General features: G+C 50.9%; 2 protein-coding genes across 4 annotated transcripts in view; one reads left to right on the top strand and one right to left on the bottom strand.

Moving 5' to 3' along the window:
• Positions 1-1,925: 1,925 nt before the first annotated feature.
• The window catches only part of Gpr137b (G protein-coupled receptor 137B), a 38,040-nt gene continuing 17,088 nt past the window's right edge, over positions 1,926-22,877 (top strand). For all 3 annotated transcript variants that reach the window (XR_009587583.1, XM_021655371.2, XM_021655370.2), the window contains exons 1-2: positions 1,926-2,429; positions 19,563-19,612. Coding sequence is in view for 2 of the 3 variants with exons in the window: in XM_021655371.2 (XP_021511046.1) it covers positions 2,061-2,429; positions 19,563-19,612 (419 nt within the window). In the remaining variant the exon portion in view is untranslated. The remainder of the gene's footprint in view (positions 2,430-19,562; positions 19,613-22,877) is intronic.
• Ero1b (endoplasmic reticulum oxidoreductase 1 beta) overlaps positions 18,192-22,877 on the bottom strand; it is a 67,090-nt gene continuing 62,404 nt past the window's right edge. The window contains exon 17 of the mRNA XM_021655372.2: positions 18,192-21,540. Within this exon, the coding sequence (XP_021511047.2) occupies positions 21,459-21,540 (82 nt within the window). The 3' untranslated portion in view covers positions 18,192-21,458. The remainder of the gene's footprint in view (positions 21,541-22,877) is intronic.

The raw sequence follows: 22,877 nt of genomic DNA, 5'->3' as shown, positions 1-22,877 counted from the left end.
GATAGGGAACTTTTTGGAAAAGAGAGCATTTAGCCTAAGCAGTCAGCACATGGTAAATATTCTGGTCTTTTAAGTACATTGGTGACCCCGCAGGAAGAGGCAGGATGATCTCGAGTTCAAAGCCCAGTGAGTTCCAGGATAGCCTGAGCTACAAATCGAGACCCTGTCTTAAAAACAAAGTTTCTGGAGGAAATGATCCCATACGGATAGGTGAAAGGATTGGGCCAGAGATTGAGAAAAGCATGAAAGAGTTGTTTTGCTCAGGACTTTAGCAGGGGTTGGTACTGTGCATCCGTTCTTAGGAGTTCAGTAAACGGGGGGAATATTGATCCCTAGAAGGTGCAGTTAAGGGGAACCAAGCTTGAGAATAACAGTCATGCATCATCTTTAGAAAGAGAGACACAGCTGTTCCGTGTCTATCTATTCCACTGAAGTGGATCAAATCAGAAGTAGGTGCGTACCAGGAGAGATCAGAATTAGATCAGGCACTCCACTCGGAAGGCACGCTGAACTTGTTTAGTTGAGGGAGGGTGTAAATCGCAATTTCCATGAAAAGCCAGCTTCACATAAGGCGTGGCTGCTTAACCCAAAAGAACATGCAATTAGGTACGAAATATTAATAACGAGAAAGGGAATCAGAAGAAATGAAGCGGTCCCCTTAAAATCCAGTTCCTTCCTTTTGCTTCTGCTAACTGCTCCCCTAGCTACACCTGTACCCAGGTAGCCTGTTTTTCTGTTTGGTTTTTGAAAACAGGGTTTATCTGTGTAGCCTTAGCTCTCCTAGCCTCGCTTTGTCGACCTGGCCTCGAACTCACAGAGACCCGCCTGTCACTTGTGCAGCCTGGTTTCTTGAGAGCTCAGAACTCACCAGCTCCCGACACTACCACTATAACGGGAGCCTGGTTCAGGTTTTGGGATAAACTGAGTCAACGCCACCCGCGAGACCCTCTGGGCAGCAGCAACTGAGAGGATGGGGGCGGCAGGAAGGACAGGCTATCTAAGCGGATCGGCTCGCCCTCGTCTCGCCTCGGAGCCCTTAGCGCTCTGAGGACAAGGACGCAGCCGCGCTGCGGCGGGCAGTTAGGAGTTCCGGGAGAACACAGGGTAGCTCGGCCTGAGAGCAGCGGCTACCAGCACAGGCCGGCGAGAAATTCCAGCCCTTCGCTCATTTGCATTTAGAATTCAGCAGCGCTGCGGAAGCGGGCCGGCTCGCGGTCACAATTTTATTTTTAAGTACGGGTGACCGTGTGGGCGTACGGGAGAAGGAACTTGCAAAGAGGTATTTTTTTTTTTTTAAGAGTGAACTGCAAAACCAGGCATCAGCAGAAAACGCGAGGTCAAGAGCGCAGACACGCCCCCAAGCCACACCCCCAGCGAAACGCCAGCCGCAGACCGGAGTGCGCAGGCTTGTGGTGGGGTCAGGGGCGCGGAGTTTGGGTGTGAGAGAGGGGATGCTCGGGTCAGGGGCACGAATCTCTTCCAGTACCAGAAGGCGCGAGAAGTCAAAGAGACGAACTGATCAGGGGTGCGTGCTATGAGGGGGGCGCCCAGTGCGGGGGGGCGTGGATGCTCCCCAGGGCCATCGATAGGATGCCCTACACGGATGCTCCCGGTCGCGGGATAACGCGGAGCGCACCGGTCAAGGCCACAGACGTCTCCCCATCCCCAGCCGTGGCGTCCCGAAAGGCGCGCGCGGACGCAGGTTAGGAGCGCGCAGTGCACAGGCGTGCGGATCACCCTGGTCCTGGCCGTGGGTGCGCAGAGTCACAAGGGTGCCTGGCCCTCGAGCACCCACCAGCCTCCAGCTCTGAGGCCGCCGTCCCTGGGGCGCGCGCACCCAGGGGCGCGCGGGGCCGCGATGGGCGGGCCGGGCGCGCGCTCCTGGGGGCGCGGCCCTGCCAATCGCAGACAAAGGCCGCCCAGCAGATCATGTGGTGCGGCGGGAGGAAGTGCGGCTTGTTTTCCCGGCTGGGCTCTGGAGCGGCGGCCGCGGCGCAATGCGCCGGTACCCGGGAGCCGGAGGCTGCGAGCCCCGATGAAGCCCGAGCGGCCCCAGCCCGATGGAGGCGCCTCTCTGGGAGCCGGGGCGCAACGAGTCGCTGCCGCCCACGCTGAGCCCCGCGGTGCCGCCCTACGTGAAGCTCGGCCTCACCGCCGTCTACACCGCCTTCTACGCGCTCCTCTTCGTGTTCATCTACGCGCAGCTCTGGCTGGTGCTGCGCTACCGCCACAAGCGGCTCAGCTACCAGAGCGTCTTCCTCTTCCTCTGCCTCTTCTGGGCCTCGCTGCGCACCGTGCTTTTCTCCTTTTACTTCCGAGACTTTGTGGCAGCCAACTCCTTCAGCCCCTTCGTTTTCTGGCTGCTCTACTGCTTCCCCGTGTGCCTGCAGTTCTTCACCCTCACGCTCATGAACTTGTACTTCACGCAGGTGAGTCCCGAGAGACGCTCACCTGCAGGGGTGGCCCTCCATCCTCCAGGAGAGGGCGTGTCTCCTCCTCCTCAGGTGGAGAGGGTGGGGCCGAGGCGCGGGTCCCGGGGAACCGTGCCAGCTGCAGGACCCCATTCGCAGGCGATTCCCCGCCGGGCACCCGGAGTCTTCTGTGCACATCTCGTTTTCGGTGCTGGTGGCAAGGGGTGCCTGAACCCTTCGTTTCCCTTGTCTCCCTTGCTCATCTCAAGACACCCACCCTTAGCCTGGAAGGCTGTCTGCGTGTTGGCCCCACTTTGGGGCCAGACACAGCCTGTTGGGAATAATGATGGGACGGGCTTGGTTTTGATGAGATGTGATGAGATGTTTTGAACCCTCGGGATTAGGAGCCCCACTGCACTGTGAATTACTAACTCATTCCACAGGATTGCTTCACCACGGCAGTCTGGTGGCACACCCAGCTCCCGGGCTGCAGGAGGTTTCTGGCTCGCTGTCTGAGCTCATCGGAGAAGCCCCAAGAAATAAGCCATAAAATTGAACCCGGGCTCTTTTACAGGCTCGCCAGCTTCATTTTATGAGACCTGTAGTTAATACGCTAAAGGGTTGCACGAGGCCGCGTCTTAATGAAAGTACAATGGTTGCAGGAGGCTTTACAGGTACCGAGGGAAGCACTTCACAAAGGCTTGATGACACCTTGCCAGCTCCAAGTTCCCATTAGCTTTGCAAACACTAACATGTACATTTTCCCTAGCACTCTGCCCAGGGAGCACTGTGCCACCCGACGGGGGTGGTTAAAGTGCCTTCTCCTTGACAGAGGCCCAGTGCAAGCAGGCATTCTGTGCCTTTGAACGGGATCTCTTGTTTTACAAAAGAAAAATGTTACTGATGAAAAGATAATGGTCCTTATTGGGGTGCAGGTCAGCGGTGCAATTCTGACTGGCAACAGTCAGAATGGTCCTTGTGTAGCAGAAACTGCTGACTGAAATTTTGGAAGAACTGTTTCTGGTTAATACAGACCAGATGTGTTTGGCGCACACCTGAAATCCTAGTACTTGATAAGTGGCAGTTGGGAGGATCAGGGGTTCTAGGCCAGCCTCAGCTACGTTGAGAGTTTGGAGCCAGCCTGGGATGTATGGGACTCTGTAGGGAGTCTAAAGGAAACTAAAGAAAGGAGGAGGAAAGTTATCAGATGGGGGTGGGTGTGGTGTTTCATACCTATAATCTTAGGACTTGGTGGCTGAGCTGGGAAGGTTGCTTTGAGTTCCAGGCTAGCCCGAGCTACAGCGTAAGACCCCTGCACCCCTCTCCTCCATCACATGTACTATTTAGTGGCATATGAATGTATGGATATATATTAATATTTAATAGTATATGTACTCTCTGCTTGGGGGCTTCTTAGTGGTCCTGTGGGTCGGATTATTTTGCAGTTGAGGGGTAGTGGGCATGGCCCGTCTGAGTGCTACTTTTAAACTTCATTCCAGGCCGTCAGCTTCATGACAAATGGGTTTTGTGACTGGGTGAAAATGGGGTGGTTTACACAAGATGCAAACATTAGGTAAGGTGGTGTCACCTGGAAAAGCTGTGTCTCCGGTGGAGACCTTATCCCTTGTCTCTTTTGAGTACGTTGCCCTGGCTCTCTAGCGGTCACATGCCACGCCTGCCCTTACGGCCGGATTAGGGGCCAGCCGGCACATTTTCTGCACCATCTGCTGGCCGTTGAGTAAATGCTGAGCAAGGGGAAAAGTGACCAGGCAGACAGGGCCACTGGTGGCAAGGCCTCAAGTCACTACCCTTGTTTCCTTTATGTCCTCAGAGGGGGAAGACACCGTAGCAAGGGGTATTTTGTCTGAGGACTTGGGGTAGCTGGCAGGAGATGGGGGCAGCACACTGAGGACGTTCCTAGCTTCCTGACAAGAATTCTGGTCCTTCTGGAGAGTTAGAAAGTTGGCTCCTGGACTCCAGCCTGCTGTGCCATTGCCTGTTCTTTGACAGGGGGTTCTCAGCCACCAGAAGTGCTTGAAATGTGGATTTCCTGGGATCACTCTGCCTGAGCTCATTACAGACCACGAAAGTCTGAAAGGGTCAGGGAGGGCGATGACTAACAGTTAAGAAGTGTGTGCTGACCAAGGCCTTGGTAGTGCATATGCCTTTTAATCCCAGCACTCAGAGAGGCAGAGGTAGGTGGATTGCTGTGAGTTTGAGGCCAGCCTGGTCTACAAAGTGAGCCCAGTACAGTCAAGGCTACAAAGAGAAACCCTGTTCAAAAAAAAAAGAAAAAGAAAAAGAAAGAAAAAAGTATGTGCTGTCTGGGCCTGGTGGTGCTTCTCTGTGGCCTCAGCATTTGGGAGGGGAAGATAGGAGGAGGATTGCTGAAAGTTCAAGACCAGCCAAGACTACAGGGTGAGACTTGACTCAGTCCCTGCTAAAAATATTCAAATCCAGTTGGAGTGTTAAAGCAGGTACACACACACTTGCCAGTCATGACTTAAGGGACCGAGAGAGTGAGGGCAAGGAGACTTGGGCCGTGCAATACCTACATCCCCAGGGATGGAGGTTCTGAGGCAGAGGGCTGGGTAGGAGAGAGCTAGCTGGCCCAGTGGTTGGAAACGATCAAGAAGAGAGTCCGGGAGGTACGGGAAGCTGCCGTCCACATCACATCCTTACTCCTGGCCCTCATGTCACCCAGCCGTTCTTATATGTAACCCTTGAACTGTTTCTCCTCCCACGACTGCAGCCCAGGTAGAAGGACCCCGCCTTGGAATGCCCCGTGGTATTTCTGTTGTACTTGTACAGCTGTTTGGAGAAGGGTGTTTCCCGGACTCTCAGCCCGTTGCTCTCCTTTGAGGCTCCGTCTGGGGAGCGGTGCCTTGCCCGGTAGCTCAACCTGTCTGCCCTGGTCCTGCCCTGGCCCTGCCTCTGTGGGTGACTGCTTTGTCGACGACGTGGGCGTTAGCTTCCTTCTGGCCCACTTTCTGATTCTTTTGCGTGAAGCCTTAGCACCAGGATCCCTGGATTGTTTAACCACACAGATACTGGGCTGTGTGTCTACTAGTGTCTTCTGGATGCCGCATCTGGGTCCCTTCCCCTTGCCTGACAGGAACCCTCCCCTACAGAAAATGGAGACAAGGGCAGGCACCACTTCTAAGTTCTTGGGTCTTTCAGATTCCCAGGCCCTCTGTAGGGTGAGCTCAGCCAGAACTTCCTTAGCAAGCCGCCTAACTCTGATGACTGTACCCATTGAGCCCACACAATCTCAGGCCAGCAGGTGCCTGCTGAGGCTCTTCAGAGACCCAGAAGGAGGGTCTCTCGTGCCAGTAGGCTTCTTGAAACTCTCCATCTCAGCTTCACCTTCTGATGGAGCTAGAAAGATGGAGGCCAGCCGGTGGGCGGCTTGGTCTGCTAATCGGAAGAAAGCTGTATTAATGTGTGTGTGCAGTCCCTAAATATTTGGGCTCTATTTGAAATACAGGGTAGCAAGGACTTGTTCTCAGTGGGAGGTCCTTGCACTAACTCCAGGGAACAATTGAGTTACACACAGCTCGCAGAGGGGGGCCAGACATGCACGGAAGCCTTGACCGCCTTGACCCTAGAGCGTGCTAAGCACAGCTTCAGATCACTTTCTTCATAGTTAGGGCAGGATGGGGCTTTGTGATTGAGGCCTGGGAAAGTTTCTGTGCATGGGATATTGTCCTGTCTCCCTCACTGGGTTGTGGAGGCAGATAGTCTAAAGCGAAAGGTCTCAACTCCTGCATGGGGCAGGTGTGTTTTCAGAGCAGAGGGTCATGAGGTGGTTGGGGCTTCGATTTCCTGGTAATTTCCAGTTCCAGAACTCCAATTTTGGAGTCTTCTGAGGTCGGCTGGGTGGAACTGGTAGAGGCTTTTCGTGGATCCTCCGAACAGGTCCTGCCATGGCGGTGGGGTGGTTTGAGGAGACACATGGAGGAGTGTCAGCGAGTGTCAAGTGAAACACCTGCTGTGTGTCAGGCCTCTGGGAGCTGGGAGGGGAGAGCCTCTAGGCCTCTTTGTGATTGTGCAGTGGTCTAAAGCTTGGGAAACAGACCGGGCAGATCTTGCTGACTCCCAGGCATCTCGTGTCACAGCTGGCACCATGCCCAGCCCAGGCCGTGCACCACCCATACACAGCCCAGGCGCTCTGGGTGAGCCCGAGCTGTGTGCGTTTCTCGGGGTGCATTTGTACGTCTGCATATGTGAACACAGGTGCAAAGGCTTTGCCAGTGCCAACGCCGTGTGTACTGAGTTGCCCCGTGTACCTTCTTACCCGTCAGTGTCTGTGCACTTCTGTGAGAAGTTGCCTATGTTTGCATGCTCGTGCATACGCAAAATGCCTGCAAGTACGCGAACCTGCGTGTCTGTGTGCCTGGGTGTGAACCCCTATATATGTCAGTGCGCATGCTTGTGGATGTGTACATCTGTGGAAACCTGCTTGTGTGTCCATGCGGGTCTGTGTCTTGTATGTGTGCTCCTGTGCACTTCTCTGTGTGAACACCTGTGTCCATGTTAGGATTCATGCTTACGTGCCTCTTCGGGTACACGTTTGCTATGCTTGCTCCTGTGTGTCTCCGAATATCGTTTTGTCTACACCCGTGTGGGCCTTTGCACTCTGCAGCACCACCCCACCTGCCGGGATCCAGGGTTTGGGGAAGATCCGGTCTTGTGTCCACTTCCTGTAGCTCTTCCCGGTCACCTTGAATTTCCTTGTGAGGTAAAAGCCACTTCCGATTGGAAGTCCTGCCAGTCTTGAACTTCAGCTGGCCAGGGCTCCTAAGACAGAAAAGTAGGTGTGCTAAGAGCTCAGCTGTGGGGGCTGCAGAGGCTTATTGATTCTGATTCATTCTTCACCTGGGAGGGATGAGCGACGCCTGGTCATTTCTTCCCCAGGAGACTTATTCCTCAGGCTTATGTAGAAAGAAAGGGAAACCAGGTGCTGGCCAGGACATCAGGTCTGTGAGCCACACGTGGTCTCTGTCACATATCCCTTTCCCACTTTCTTCTTCCTCTTTTGGTTTTTCCAGACAGGGTTTCTCTGTGTAGCCTTGGTCATCCTGGACTCGCTTTGTAGACCAGGCTGGCCTTGAACTGACAGAGATCCACCAGCCTCCGCCTCTCCAAGTGCTGGGATTACAGGTGTGTGCCACGGCACCTGGCTCCTTTCTTATATTTTTAAGTAATCTTTATAAAGGTAATAACCGTCATTAGCACACAGGTTTTAAAAATAGCCTTCAGGATGGACTTGGTCAGTGGACCTACCCCTGGGGTTAGGACAAACCTGTTTGTTTTCCTAGCTCTTGCCCAACCTTTTTTTCTGTGAGGTTCGCTAGACCAAGTCCTGCAGGCAACTCACAAGCCAGCCTTGGGCTTTGCTCATAAGAGAATCGCTCATTCATCGACAGTGTTTTTTACCAAGACTTAGTATGGTCACGTTTGTTTTTAAACAAAATCCCAAACGTTTGATTTTACCAATAAAGACTCAGGAGCCAGATGCAGGGGTAAAAGCCTGCTCGCTCATAGAGGAAGCACCTAGCTGACCTTCCTACTCAGCCCATGTCCCAGAAGGAAAGAGCCCCTCCTTCCCTACGCTGTCTTAGAAACCCTTCAAGCTGAATGTCCCTCCTTTGTACTTCTTGTCCCGTGCTTCTCTCTCTCTGCCTTCCAGGCTTCCTCTCTATGGTTTTTTTCCTGTGTCCGCTCCCTGGCCACTGGTTGCTTGCTTCCCCTATGGCTGACTTCAGCTAATCCTGCCTACAGAAAGCTATTGGATTAAAGGTGAGTGCTACGGCTAAGCCCCACCACAACTAGGAACATGTTTTTCCAGTGTGAGCAAACATCCTGCAACAGTCACGGGAGCGACCACGCGTCCAATATGCAGTTCCTCAGGGGGCCAAGTCACATCCAGCCTGTAGCTTCCATTGAGTAGTCACCCCTTCCTTTTTCACGCCAGCCTCAGGCAGCCACCACCGCCCTTTCCATCTGGATGTTACATATCCAAGTGACGCTCTGTGTTTCGTAGAGCTGGGGATTGATTGATCCTAGGGCCTCCCATCCGCCACGGAAGTGCTCCCATTATGCTATATCCTCAGTTCTCTTTCTACCTATTATTTTGAGCCAGGGGCTCCCTGTGTTGCCTGGGCTGTCTTGAATTCACTCTGTGGTCCAGGCAGGCTAAGTTGTGATCCCAGTGTCTCAGCTTCCCAAGCAGCTGGGATGACAGGCCTGTGCATCTAGGCAAAGCTGCCTTTCTACTTGGAACCAGCCACCCTGAGAGCCTTTCCTTGTTTGTCTGCTGGGATGTGGGCTTGGCCCTTCTCTCCTGGTTGCTGACCTCTAGAGTCCCTGCCACCACGGGCCTGTTTACTCCGAAATGCAAGAGACTGGGGCAGGAGGATCAATATTTTAAAGCCTCCCTGGGCTACAGAATGAGCTCAAGGCTAGCCTGTGGCAGCTTGGTAAGACATTGTCTTCGAGTAAAAATGTAAAGGGAAGGTTGGGGCTGTGGCTCAGTGGAAGAGCGCTTGCTTAGTATGCGTAACCCTAAGTTCCAGCCGCAGTACTAGGAAAAAAAGAATCTCCTCAGGCAGGCTGCTTCCCCTTTTCCCTTCAGGAGTTCCCATAGCTATTCATTCTCTGTGGAACACGAGGCTCGCCATCCAACACCACATGACCCACAAGGTCATGGGTTCCTGGGAAAATCTAAAAAGCCCCCATGTTTGCCTTATTTCTGAAGCCCGGCGTTACTCTGTCAGGGGAAACCTGGGCGGTTTTTTTGGTGCTAACTCGTGTGGATTTTGCAAGGTTTGCTTTCTAGGAAAAAAATCCTGTTAGGGTAAGATGTGATGTGTTGCTGCTGCATGCTGGCCGGGTGTCCCTCTTCTGGGGAGCCCTTGGGCTCGACTGACTAGTTCCTACTGTGGGGGAAATGCAACCTCCCTGTCGCCTGGTTAATCTCCCCGGGGCTGTTGCAGCAGCTGAGCAGCCCTGGCTACTGAACTGAACCTGTGGTCGTGGCCCGCAGTGAGAAGATGGTCCTCAGATCATAGTGCCCTGGTGGCTACAGCCCTGTCGCTCCTGGGACTGAGGAGAGACCCAGTGAGGAAGGCTGTTCTCAGTTGTTAGTCTCCATGCCAAGGCAGGTGGACAGTGCTTCCTCAGTCGCTGTGGGATGGGCAGGGCGGTGTGCAACTCAGACTGAAGCTGTCCTTGAGCCTGGTAGGCCACCTCTGCCTCTCCCTTGGCAGGTAGAAGTAGGACCCATATGAGGCACAGCCCCTTAGAAGGAGACTTGGGTGATACTTGTGGGCACTGAAGGACAGAGGGCACAGACATCTCTGGGGAAGCACCGAGATGAATATCTCTGCAACCCTGGTAATGTGACAAGATGCTGAGCCCACACATTTCAACAGCCTGTTTCTGGTCCTCAGCAGATACGAACAGGGAAAAGCTTGGGGTACGAGAGGTCAGCATTTGGTGTGTCCTTGGGTTCAGTTTGCAGAGCTTTCCACAGGAGGATGGTCTTGAACTCACTGTATTGCACATGCTGGCCTTAAACCCGTAGTCCTCCCACCACAGACTCCCTAAGACCGAATTGCAGACATGTATCACCACTAACTGGCCTTCTTAAGTGGTAGGGGACAATTTTGCCCTGTGGGACCGAGAACAGTTTTGCTCCATAGGACTGTGTCTACAAGGTAACCTTGGTAGGCCAGTCTGCTCCGCTGCCGTGGACACAGGGATAGTTATGGGGCTGCACACCCTCTCTTAGTGTCAAGACTGAAGACCACTAGCCATATCTCCCTTTGAGGACGAGAGATTAACAAAGAATGCAGAAGCACGTCCTCACTTTGCCATCCTGCAGATCTGCTGCAGATCCCCCAGAGCGGCTGCGTTCTCCAGGGAATCCTGTGGAGAGGGCCACGCCACACCTGATTTCAGGGACCCTGGCTGTCTGCCGTGCTGCTCTCTGAAGGGGGAAGCTCACAGCCTACAGACATCCACCCCGAAGCAATGGGTTGATGGCTGGTGCCAGGAGGCAGGGGACGAAGGAGGAAGGCCAGGGCTTTGGGTAATTTCCACAGTGTATCAGGAAGTGGGCAGTGCAGCTGGGCCGTGAGTAGATGCCCATGTGCCGCTAATTCCGTCACCTGCTGGAGTGTGAGAGTTCCTTTTATGGTGGAGAAAGCATCCAGTCTGGCCTTTTGGCATTCAGAATCACGGTTTGAAGACATATCTGATGATACCCAATCCTAGTAGACATGCAAGTTCAGGTGTTCGGCTAATCCCTTTACTTCTTTGACTCACCAAGGCCTCAGAAACTCACCAGGCAAGTGCTGTGATCCGTCTTATGATGGATACTTGAGGAGCAGGGAGGACGGGCACCTCTCCCAGATGCACAGCTGAAGCCTGGATTCAGCACAAGGCTCCTCGCTCCTCCTTTAGATGCTCCTCTGCTTGAGATGGATTTGCATGGTGGATTTGCCTTGAAGACATGGCGAACGTGGAACTAGGTGAAAATATAGGGACAGGAGAGCTGTGTATTCTGAGTGTTGTCAAAGGCAGACAAGCCATATGCAGAAGGCTGTGGGAGGTATGGATACGTACATAAGAAATGCAAACCTGTGTGTATATTTCTGAATACACCATCGGTTTTCAACCTGTGGCCCATGACCACAATTTGGAATTGAATGACCCTTTCACAGGGTTTGCCTAGGGTCATCAAAAAACACATATCTACATTACAACTCACAACAGTAGCAAAATTACAGTTATGAAGTAGCAACAGAATAATTTTATGGTTGGGGTCGCCACAACACGAGGAACCGTATTAAGGGGTCACAGCGTTAGGAAGGTTGAGAACCGCTGGCATACATACAGATGTGTATGTATAAAAATGTATGTATATATGAAAGTGTGAGCCTGCATGGATCCAAAACACTAGCCTCAGGGAATGGATCGCCCTGGGAGGGAACAGAACAAGCAGGGCTTAGCTGCCGATTTTATTGAAGACAAGACAGAGACAGCTCTGGTGTTGATGGCCTGCTGCACAAACAGGAGGGCTTGACATGAGGAGATACATATTAAAAAAAAAAAAAGTCAGGTATCCATAGCAATACATGCCTGTAATCCCAGCACTAGGGAGACAGACAGGAGGGTCCCTGGAGTCCCCTGGCTAACCATCCTAGCATAATTAGAAATTGCCGGATTTAGTGAGTGACTATGTCCCAAAAAAATAAGTCGGGCAGTAATTTAGGGGGACTTGTGATGTTGATCTTGTGTTACTATTGGAAGTGAGTGGTGGGCACATGAATTACTCTCTGTGTATATGGACTATTTTGAAATAAAATGTTTAAATGGTTGGGGATGTAGCTCAATGGTAGTGCTTTTGTGTAGCATGTATGAGAACCCTAGGTTTAATACCCACGTGGATACACACACACATGCACACACACACACACACACACACACACACACAAAGGTATAAGAGTTAAATGTGGTGGTGCAGGCCTGTCATCCCAGCTACCCTAGAGCTCCTAGTCCCACCTTCCCTCCCTCTCCCCTCTCCCCAGTTCCTCAGAAAATGAGAGCAACTCTTCCCATGCACCCCAGCTCATCAAGTCGTGTCAGGGCTGAGTGTGTCCTCTTCTCCTGTGGCCTGGCATGGCAGTCCCTCCAGGGTGAAGTAATTGAAAAGCTGACAAGAGCATCCATTGTCAGAAAGAGCTTCTGCTCACTCTACTAGGGAACCCACATGAGATCTGAGTTGCCCATCAGTTACATCTTTATAGGGGTCCAGAACTGGGGACTCTTAAGAATGTTAATTTTTGAAAGGATTTTGCAAAGTTTCCATGGAAGAATTCTTTTTGGTGGTGGTGGGTGATTTTGGTCTCAATATGCATCCTCAGTCTAGGCTCAGGTTCAACATGATCCTTCTGCTCCAGCCTTCCAAATGCTGAGATTACAAGTGTGTGTGCCCGCATCCTAAAAACAACACACGAATTCCAAATCAAGCGTAAGTTAGGATGTGTCGAGGACCCTTAGGTAGCACAGCGATGTCTCTGGGGGACAGCAGGTTTGCAGTGGACGCTGTCACACCCCGAAAGGTAGAGCAATGTGGGCCGTTTCTACCAGGACCAACTAATGTGACATTAATGAAAGCAAATGTCAGTGCCAACTTGAGATAGCAGTTGAAAACTTGGGTCACCAGGAGTTCCAGGGGCGTGAACCTACTTGTGACATCAAGAGCCTGTGATTTATTAGGGAACAGAGGCAGAGGTCAGCCACTTCTCAAAAGAACTGCGTCACTGGCAGGGCCCTGGTTCCCCCTTTGTCGTCTGTAAGGGTGTGGTGAAGGGCCTGGGGTTCCTGAGGGGTTGTAAGGTTACCAGTAGTTGGAGGGGAGTCAGAAAATCATGCAGGAACCCCACATTCCCATCATCTGTCAGCTAGAGCCTCTTAAGGCTGATGTACAGTTGGCACCATAGAGAAGTCACTAAGTGACATCGAAGGCCTGTGTGAAACCCTGTCTGGGTTCTGCTAGGGCACACCATACCTGGGTCAGACTTTATTACTGTCCTAACTGCTCCTTCCCTTTCTTCTTGTCGGAGATTGAACCCAAGTCCTTTTGGACGTGAGGCAGACATGCCATCACTGAGCTGCATGCCCAGCCGTTTTTACTTTTCATTTTGAGACAGAGCTTCACCCAGTTGCCCGGGCAGACCTTGAACTTGGATCCCCTCTCCTCAGTCTCCTACGTGGCCTGCATCACCATTGCCAAGCACCTGGTAAAACTTAAAGAAGCAGAGCAAGTAGGGTGTGGTGGTGTGGGACTATAAACTCACTGCCTAAGAGACAAGGCAGGAGGATTGAGCCTTTGAGGTTGGTCTGTGCTGACAACCCCCTGCACGCACGCACACACACACACACACACACACACACACACAAAATGATAGCAAAAGGCTGGTGAGGTTAAGCTAAAACCAAAAGGAGTTTCCTTTTAAAAAGCCAGCCTTGCTTCTGTCTTGGAAAAGGCCTGAGGTCACAGGCTGATGGAGCCTCTGATGAGACTGGTGTGTCCTCCCCCTCCTTCGGGCCACTCCTGTTCCCTCTTTCCCCACTGTGGGGGATCCCCTGAAAGCCCTGGTCTCAGGGTTGGGAGGGGAAAGAGGATATGCCCTTTTCCTGATCCAGCCTCTCAGGAGCCTCTGGGAGCCTGTCTTAATCGTTGTTCTATTGCTTCGGAGGAACACAGGATCCAGGCAACCCTCCTGAGAGAGAGCGTTTAGCTGGGGGCTGGCTTGCTGTTTCAGAGGTTTAGTCCGTTATCACCATGGCAGAGAGCGTGGACGCACACTGGCAGGAATGGTGCTGGAGAAGGAGCTGAGAGTGCGACATCCTGATCCTCCGTCAGCAGGAAGGGGGAAAATGACAAAATGCCAGATTGTAACCAAAGGAAAGCACACACACACACACAAACTGTGGAGTCCATTATATGTCGGTCAGCTACTCTTGAACATGAGGCCTGCTCCAGAGTGGTTGATACACCCAGTGTCACTCTCTTGGAGAACACTGATATTTTCCCCTCTCTCAGCAGGTACAAATGACAGTTCAATTGTTAAATTTTACCCCAGTGGATACGTTTTCATCCATCCATCCATCCATGCATTCATTCATTCATTCACTCACACATGTATCCATTTTTAAAAGTATAATAAGATAAAACAAAAACTATCAAAAACAAAAACTATCACATCAAAGTTGGGACAGGACAAACCAACAGAAGGAAAAGAGCCCAAGAGAAGGCACAAGAAACAGAGGCCCACTTGTTTGCACGCTCAGGAACCCCATAAAAACACTAAATTGGAAGCTATAATAGAGACGCAGAGGACCTGGGGCAGCCCCATGCAGGCTCTGCATGCTGCCCCAGCCTCTGTGAGTTCGTGTGGGCTCATGTTGATGCAGGGGCCTTGTTGCCTTGCTGTCATCCATGCCCTCTGGCTCTTACACTCTTCGCCTCCTCCTCCATGGGGTTCACTGAGCTCTGAGGGAAGGGATTTGAAGGAGACATCCCATTGTTCCAAGGGCTCTTCCTCTCTTTGTAAAGTCTGGCCATGGGTTTGTGAATTTGCTCCCATCTGGAGGAGGAAGCTTGTCTGATGGCTGAACAAGGCACTGATCTATAGCAGAAAAGTATAGCACTGAGTATAGCAGAAAAGCATTAGGAGTCATTTTATCACTACATTTTCTTTTTCTTTTTTAGACCAGCAGTTACTTGGTCTTACCTTAGGCCCCTGGGCTAGCTAGTCTCGGGTTCTTGGTCACCCAAGTAGTAGCCGGTACGGGTTCCATCTCATGGAGTGGCCCTTAAAGGTCAAATCAGTTATTGGTTGGTTAGGCCCACAGGCTTTGCGCCACTGTTACCCTAGCATATCTTGAAGATACAGCACTGTAGATAGGGGGTTTGTGGCTGGCTGTGTATTTACGTTTTTGTTTTGTTAGCGCGCAGAGAACCTTTCTGAAGCAGTGTTCCAGTGAATGAAGGCTCCATGTAGGCACCGGCTGGACCTCTCTTTATTCAGGGTTTGTGTGACTGTTGTTTTCAGCCATGGGACCTTGCTGTCCATTTGTGGACCTATTGCAAACTATAGTCTTGGCAACAGCCTGGGTTGTTTGGAGATTCCTGTGGGATCCCTTTTGCCAACGGCTCAATTAGACTTAACCCAGTTCTGGTACTCCATGTTTCTTTTGGTGACAAGAGATGGCCCTCTGTCTCCCTGTGGGGTCACTCTTATTTAAGCCACCCCAGAGCCCACAGCCTGACTACTCCACCCTTTGCTGGGTGCTTGCCTCCGGCCAGCTCAAGTCTCCCAGTCTTAAAATTTTAACGAGGGCCTCACACTCTCAAATAACCTTGGTCTTACGTGTCACCTGCAGACATTTTAAAAGAGTGATTATGTCCAGATTTGACTCACGGCTCCCACTTCCCTCTGCCTGCGGTTTTGGGTGTGCACTTCCCTTCAGGCCCTCCCCAGCTGCCAGGCCCAGCGGCCACAGTCCATACTGTCTCGATTCTCAGCACATAGGACAACCCTCCCTGTCCCCACACATCAGCCTGACCTTGACTGCTGAAGAGGCCCTGACTTCTCCCTGTTCTTCTTTGCTCCTTTCTAAAAAACAAACAACAAACAAAAACCAGTTCACCTGAGGGATAACTCGTACCCCACATGATTCCCCTTTTCACAAGGGCCGTGTATTCAGAGTTGTGCAACTGTCACCACCGTCCCTTGTCACCCTAAAGGAAGCCTCGTGTCACTTTCTCACCACCTTCCAGCCTAGACAGCCACTGGTCTACAGCGTGGCCCTGATCTGCCTGCCAGCTCGCACCCCTTTTCAGTGCAGGCCCTTTGCTTCTGAAAACCTTCCACGGCTCTCACCTGGGGCGTGAGCACTCCCAATCCAGTGCCAGGCTGGTGTCGCGTGGAACCACGTGACCCAGCCTCTGTGCCGTGCCCGTGCTCCCCAGGCTCACACTCACACTTGTGCGTCTTCACGCTTCAGACCTTCTTAGATCTCCTCACTGTCTCACCTTCCTCCAGTCACGTCTTGACACCTTCCCCCACCCCTCACACTTTCCACCAGCTCACAGCTCTCCACGCTGCCCCTCAGCTCCTCACACCCGCTGACCCTCCTGGGCTTCACACCTCTCCATGCCCTTCTTTGATAACCTCCCTTCATCCAACGCCTCCTTTATACTCCCTCACTTCTCCTCAGACCTTCCTGACCCTCGCATCTCTCCACACCTCCTTACACGTCCTCATGCCTGGTTAATCTCACAGCTCCTTCATCTCACACTTTTCTTTTTTTAATTAAGCATTTCTTTTAAAAGTTTGTTTCTATTTTGTGTGCATTGATGTTATGCGTGCATGCGTATCTGTGTGAGGGGTGTCTGATCTCGGAGTTATAGACAGGTGTGAGCTGCCATGTGGGTGCCTGGATCTGAATCTGGGTCTTTTGGGAGAGCAGTCCGTGCTCTTAACCCCTAAGGCATCTCTCCAGCCCTCCATCTCACACTTTTCCTATACTTTATATCTTCTTTTTCCTTCTCATTTCGTCACACCTCCTCACATCTTTTCATAGCACTCGTGCTTATGTAGGGACATGTCTGCATGTCTGTCTGCAGGTCAGCGGCTGGCTTTTCCTTTTCGTAGTTCTACAGAGGCCAGTCACATGCCTGTTGCCTGTCCTGTGCTCAGAGTCTGTTGACTGGTTGTTTCCTTAATCTCTTGTTGAATTCACCCATTAACCTTTTAGTTGGCGAGGGTTTTCCTCCTGTAGCTTTTTTGTTACCTTTTTTGTGTGTCTGACTTTGTATCCGTTCTGGGTGCCTGTGTAGTCAATGGGCTCTGTAAACTGCAAGAGTAATTAATCTTTTTTTTTTTTGCCTCCCCCAAGGGAGCCTTCCTCTCCTCCCAGCGGAGGCCCTGCCAAAGTCAGTGGGAGTCAGTGCAGGCTCATGGAGATGGTAGCAGGATAAGAGGTCCCAAGGACCAAGACGTGACCGCAGACTGAGTTTTCATCAATCTTTAGTGAAGCCTCTGCAGACAGAGTGGGTGCACAAGGCAACTTGGATTTATTATTTTCAACTTAGTTTGGACGTGTATGTCCTTTTGGTTTTGTTTTGTTTGTTTTTTGTTTTTTTGTTTTTTGAGACAGGCTGGCCTAGAACTCAGCAAAGATCCACCTGCCTCTGCCTCCCAGAATGCTGGGGTTGCAGGCTTACGTCACTGTACCTGGCTGTGTGTCTTTTAAATTAGTGAGGACAGAGTTTATGTTGAAAGTATATTTATGTATGTATTGGTATCTAGAGTATGCTGTCTCTCAAATATCCATTCCCAAATCACTTACACTACTTCAGTTTCAGTTGCCTGGAATTGTGAACTTCAGGGAACTTAGGGTTTAGGATGGAGGAAGAGTTCTGAGCACAGCTTGAGCAGCTTGGCTAAATTCAGACAAGTTGTAATGGCCTTCCAAGGAGGGCGGGTGGAACTTCCGGTATTCATCTTGGCATGGCCCTGACTGTTGGCTTGGGAGGATCACAGTGACGCCCTCTATCTGAGTGGCCTTCATCTGGGATGACCTCTTCCCTGCAGGCGGGAATGAGACCTTAATGGTGAGATGAGTTAGGGTTGGTCAGATAGTCTCATCTCTGAGGGGGCGTGAGAGTAGTGGGGTTTTCCTACTCATTGCATTACCTGGGCTCATGTCCAGGGGCTAAGTCTTGGGCATCACTAAACTTGCTCTTCCTAATTATTGTTGGTATTCTTGCTGGTATCATCACCCTTTCTCAGCTGCCGTGAATGTGCCGTCTGGACTGTAGGGCAGTGTTCCCCAGCGTCTGTTCCCTGAGCATCATTAGGAAGACTTGAGTGGTTAAATAAGTTAGCAAAACTGTTGTATAGCACACTTCTCTCGAAGACTGACATTATAACAATCTTCTAAAGGCTCTGTGGGTTCCTGTAGGGGAACAGGTATTTTCAGGGCTGGTAGGATAGCTCAGTGACTAAAGATGCTTGCTGTCAAGCCTCATGGCCCGAGTTTGATCCCTGGGACCCACAAGAACATCTAAGGTTGTTCTTCGACCCGTTCTGCCTACACGCTCTGGCACATCCGTGCCCATATACACGCACACACAAATAATTGAAGGAAAGAAATGTTTTTTTCTAATGTTTCTAAATGTATTTGTTCACATGACCGTTTTTCCAATTTCTGATAACGTTTATTATAAATTGAGTACCAGTTCTGTTGGAACAGCATGATGGGTTCTGTCTCAGTGTGAATTCTCACAGGTGTAATTGTTGAGATGAAGTAGGTGAACACTTACAAGGCATGTGTGCCAGAACTGGGAACTCTGTCCTTTACAGAGTGGGACTGGGAAAGGATTTTTATGGGTCTTGGCTAGGGTTGTCGGGTCCCACCTGATTCCATTCAGTGTCTCCTTCACTGAAAGTGGGCAGGCCGAGCTCCAGGATCAGTGACTATTGGAAGAAAAAAAAAGTTTCCTTATTTATAAGGCTTATAGTTTGTATAAGGTGGGCTGGGGGACTGTTGGGGTTTTTTATATCTCTTGAGCAAAGACATCATTCTGCAGATCCCATGGGAAAGAGACAACAGCACTGGCCAAGGCTAAAAGTGAGCTTGACTCCACAGGAGTCCTGGGTTCACTCTAATGCTCTCACAGTCTCTCCAGTGTCACCATGTGACCTAGGCTACAGCTGCAGCACATGCCGAGAGCAGATAGGAGCTGGTGTCCCAGTCTGAGGCTGATTCCGTGGCCTGTAGGCCTGTGCTCCCACCAGCTGCTGTAAGAGACTTCTTTGTGGTTCTGTATATCTGGGCCCTTCTTCTGCAGTGGGACTGTAAGCCATTGAAAGCAGGGCTGGCCTTTGCTTTCTCTTTGCTGACAGCAGCATTCATGGAGCTGAGCCCATTGGATAGAGCCACTCACTTGTGCCCCGGCTGGCAATGCAGCTCCCAGAGGCACTGGACCTTGTATAGTTAGAGAATGTTACATGCTTTGAATGAACCTCCAATTGTGGCACAACATGAAATAAAATTACGTATTCCCAAGATAAGATCAACAGTTTGTTGTTGTTCTTCTTCATTGTGACAGAGTCTTGCCTTGGCTGGCTTCAAATATTTGAATCTCCTGAGTGTGAGAATGGTGGGCATAGACCACCATGCCTGCCTCAAAAACACTCTTTGAAAATAATGTAGTTCCTCTCTCTTCTTCACTGGATATTTTAACAAAGACTCCTGGGGTTTGGTTTTGTTTTTTTTCAGACCCTGTGAGTGTTAGGCAACAACTTGGCCACTGAGCTAGAACCCCGTCCTTATTTTACTTTTCAAGACAAGGTTCACTCAGTTGCTGAAGCTGTCTTCAAAATCGCTGTGTAGCCCAGGCAGTCCTTGAACTTGGCACCCTTTCTAGCCTCTTGAGGACTGCTTCTTTCACAGGAAAAGTGTCTGGCATCTTGCTGTAGAAGGAGGGGGATCCTAGGTGACGGTGACATCTCGTTGCCGTCCATACTTTGCGCCCCAACCTTCCATGTTTTCCTGTCATTGCAGGTGATTTTCAAGGCCAAGTCCAAATATTCTCCAGAGTTACTCAAATATCGGTAAGTACCCCCAAAACAACTTCTGCTTCTCAGACAGAAGGTGACGCGTTTGCACAAGAAACCTGTTTTGCCAGCTGAGGTGTGCACATTGACCCCTCTGTAAACACCCAGACAACGCTGCAGTGGTCCTGTTTGCCTGATGGAATGCTTTCCATTGTTCGCAGGAGCCTGCACATAGATAGGATTTGCAGGGGTCCTGTGGGACAGTACACACATGTCCTCCCAGTTTGCCTTGCACTCTCTGTGCTTCTTCCTCAGCCTCCGGCTTGCTGGCTTGGTGGGTATGCACAATCATGCTGGCTTCAAGCACTAGTTAAAACAATGTAGCTTTTGGTCAGTCCTCGCCTAGCATGCACAAAGCCTGAGTCCAGCCCTGAGGACAGTAAAAACCACTTGTGGTGCACACCTGTGATCTCTGGACTCTAGAGGTAAAAGCAGAAGGATCAGAAATCCAAAATCACCTCAGCTGGGCACCGAGTTTGAGGTTGTACTGGTTTATTCTAGGAGCCCAAGAGAGGAACATGGTCAGGAGAGACCTTGAGTGACATACGCAGTCTGTGACAAAAGCTAACAGTGCACGCTCCTCCTGCATTGTCAGAAAAATTGGTCACGCTCCAAAGCTTAGAAAGGTCAGATTTGGCTCAGGTATGCTTGTGTAACCTCTGTGCTCGGGATGATGAGGCAGAATCTTGTGTTTGAAGCCTCCCTGTGCTCCGGAGTGAATTGGAGCTAATCTGGGCTAATAAGACCCTGTGTCATCAGAGGTGAGCAATGATGGTCAGGTTTGGCTTTGGAGACATAGTAAGAAAGGGCTGAAGAGAGGGCTGGGGCACATGGCATTCTTTGTGTTTTGTGGTCTTGCCCAAAGTACTTCACCACCGTGGGTACAAAATACTGGAAAAGTGAATCATCGGGTCACAAGAAAAATGTACACAGAGACTTCATTTAAATATAATCCACACCCATGGATTCAATCGTCAATGGCTCAAAAATTCTCATAAATGGGCTGGCAAGATTGCTCAGTGGGTAAAGGTGCTTGCTGGCAAGCTGATGACCTGAGTCCTATCCCCAGAACCTACGTGGTAGAAAGAACTATCATAATTGTCCTCTGATTTCCATAGGTGTGCTGTGGCACCTGACCGCCCCCCCATACACACACACACACACACACACACTTTCTAACTTTAAGCATAAGTTATAAATTAGATTAGATTGTATTTAGATTATACATGTTTCCTGTAAATTGTTGTGAGTCTTTGTTCCAGCCCCTTTAAGACTTGTATCTGGAGATCTGGCTCAGTCAAGACCTGCATTTGATCCTCAGAATTTTTTTTTTAAGTGTGGCTTGGCATGGATGCTTGTGATCTTAGCACTAGGAGGTAAAGATTGTCAGATCCCGAAGGTGCTAGAACAGGTTTTGCTACCCAGAAATCTAGAAAAGGGAGGTTACAGGTGGAAAGATCAGCCTGTTTAAGGACCAGACAGGGATTTGTGGATCTAGCCTGCACCCCATACCCTCTTCTCATGGTGTACTGGGCCGAGGCAGATGGTGGGCAGCAGGAGAGAAGGGAAATGGAGGTTTGTTGGTTCTGCTGTGGCATCCAGATAGGAAGTGGAATACGGGGATCCACACCCAGAGCTGGCAGCAGGTGCCATGGTCCGTGGTGCTGGATAATATATCATAGTGGCCTGTGATGCTGGATGGCGCGCTGCCATGCTTGGCGGTGCTCCGTGATGCTCCTCAGTGCTCCACGACGCTCTGTAGTGCCCTTTCTTTTCACCACACTTTATCCTTTTGGTACTTTCCCGATGTGCTTTGCTTTGTGATGAAAGGAAGATAGCCATTTTAATGATATTTAAGATAGCGTCCTGAGGAGTCGTCTGCACAGACGCCAGCCAGACTGTGCCCGGGGCTGTCTTCAGAGAGCCTGTGCGGGGCAGAGAGGCAGAGGGTCACAATCTGTGCCTTTCACAGCTCAGCAGCTGCTGGTACAACACTAAACAGGGCTTTCTAGAAGCTGGCATGCCTGGTAATTTGCTGAGGACCCCACATTTGTCCGTCTTTCCTCACAGGCACGTGGAAAACGGATAAAAGGGTCACAGCTTCATGTGTCCTTTTTGAGCCAGGCAAGAGTGGCTGTGGTTTGGAGAGAGGGAGCCTGATCCAGGATGGCATGCATGCTCTTGTAGGGAGCAGAGGAAGACTATGCCTTGATAGACACGGGAATGGCCGTGTCAAGGACCCCAAAGCCTCAGATGTATTGGGATGGCAAAGCCTTCTCTGAGTGTGGTGGTTTGAGTGAAAATGGCCCTAATAGGCTCACATATTTGGAGGGTTAGTAACCAGGGTATGGAACTGTTTCAAAAGGTCAGAAGGATTAGGAGGTGTGGCTTTGTTGGAGGAAGTATGTTACTAGGGATGGACCTTGAGGTTTCAGAAGCCCGCGGCAGGGCCACTGTCTCTCTGCTTTCTGCCTGTAGAGCAGGATGTAAGGCTTTCAGTCAGCTACTGCTCCAGAACCATGCCTGTCTGCTTCCTGCCATGACGGTCGTGGACTAACCCTCTGAAACTGTAGGCAAACTCCCAACTAAATGCTTCCTTTGATAAGTTGCCTTGGTCATGGTGTCTCCTCAAAGCTTTGGAACAGTTACTGAGACACTGGGTAAAACTCAGGGAAGTGTCAGAGCCTTCCCCTGTTAGTGTGCAAACGTGTGCAGAAAATGTCCACAGTATCTTCTTCCTGGATGTTTAAAGCCGGAGACTGCTCCCCTACAGAGACATCCTACTGAAAGTAACTGCAAATAATAATCCCGCCTCCTTGTCCAGCTGTATACAATAAACCCACCTCCTAATTCAGAAAGGTGCCAAGTTTCTAGGCTACTGCTGAGTCTCTGTCAGAGCACACAGCCCCGGGCCCAGTTTCTTTGTATCTGTTTGGTCAGTCCCTTAGAGAAGTGCAGGGTCTCGGTGGGAGCTGTAGTTTCCAGATGTCCCTCTGCCATAGGGCTTGGAACACAGCTGCACAGGTTTTGGGAAGGGGAACAGCCCCTGGGAAATGGCCGTATTTCTAAGATGGGATTGGAGGTGGTGCATGTTGTGGAGCTGAATTGGCAAGTATGTGGCACACTCGAGGACACAGTGGGGCCGCAGAGGAGGCACAGGAGAAATTGTGGTGGATTTAGAGCGACCTGATTGAGACCCAGACTTTACAGAGTCCTAGGGGCTCTACTTCTGGGTTCTGGTCCCACTACCTCCCTAACAGGC

This window comes from Meriones unguiculatus, chromosome 19 (genome assembly GCF_030254825.1).
Source record: "Meriones unguiculatus strain TT.TT164.6M chromosome 19, Bangor_MerUng_6.1, whole genome shotgun sequence".
Taxonomy (NCBI): Eukaryota; Metazoa; Chordata; class Mammalia; order Rodentia; family Muridae; genus Meriones; species Meriones unguiculatus.
Note: the sequence above shows the minus strand (reverse complement) of the source record. Positions and strands in the feature narration are given on the sequence as shown.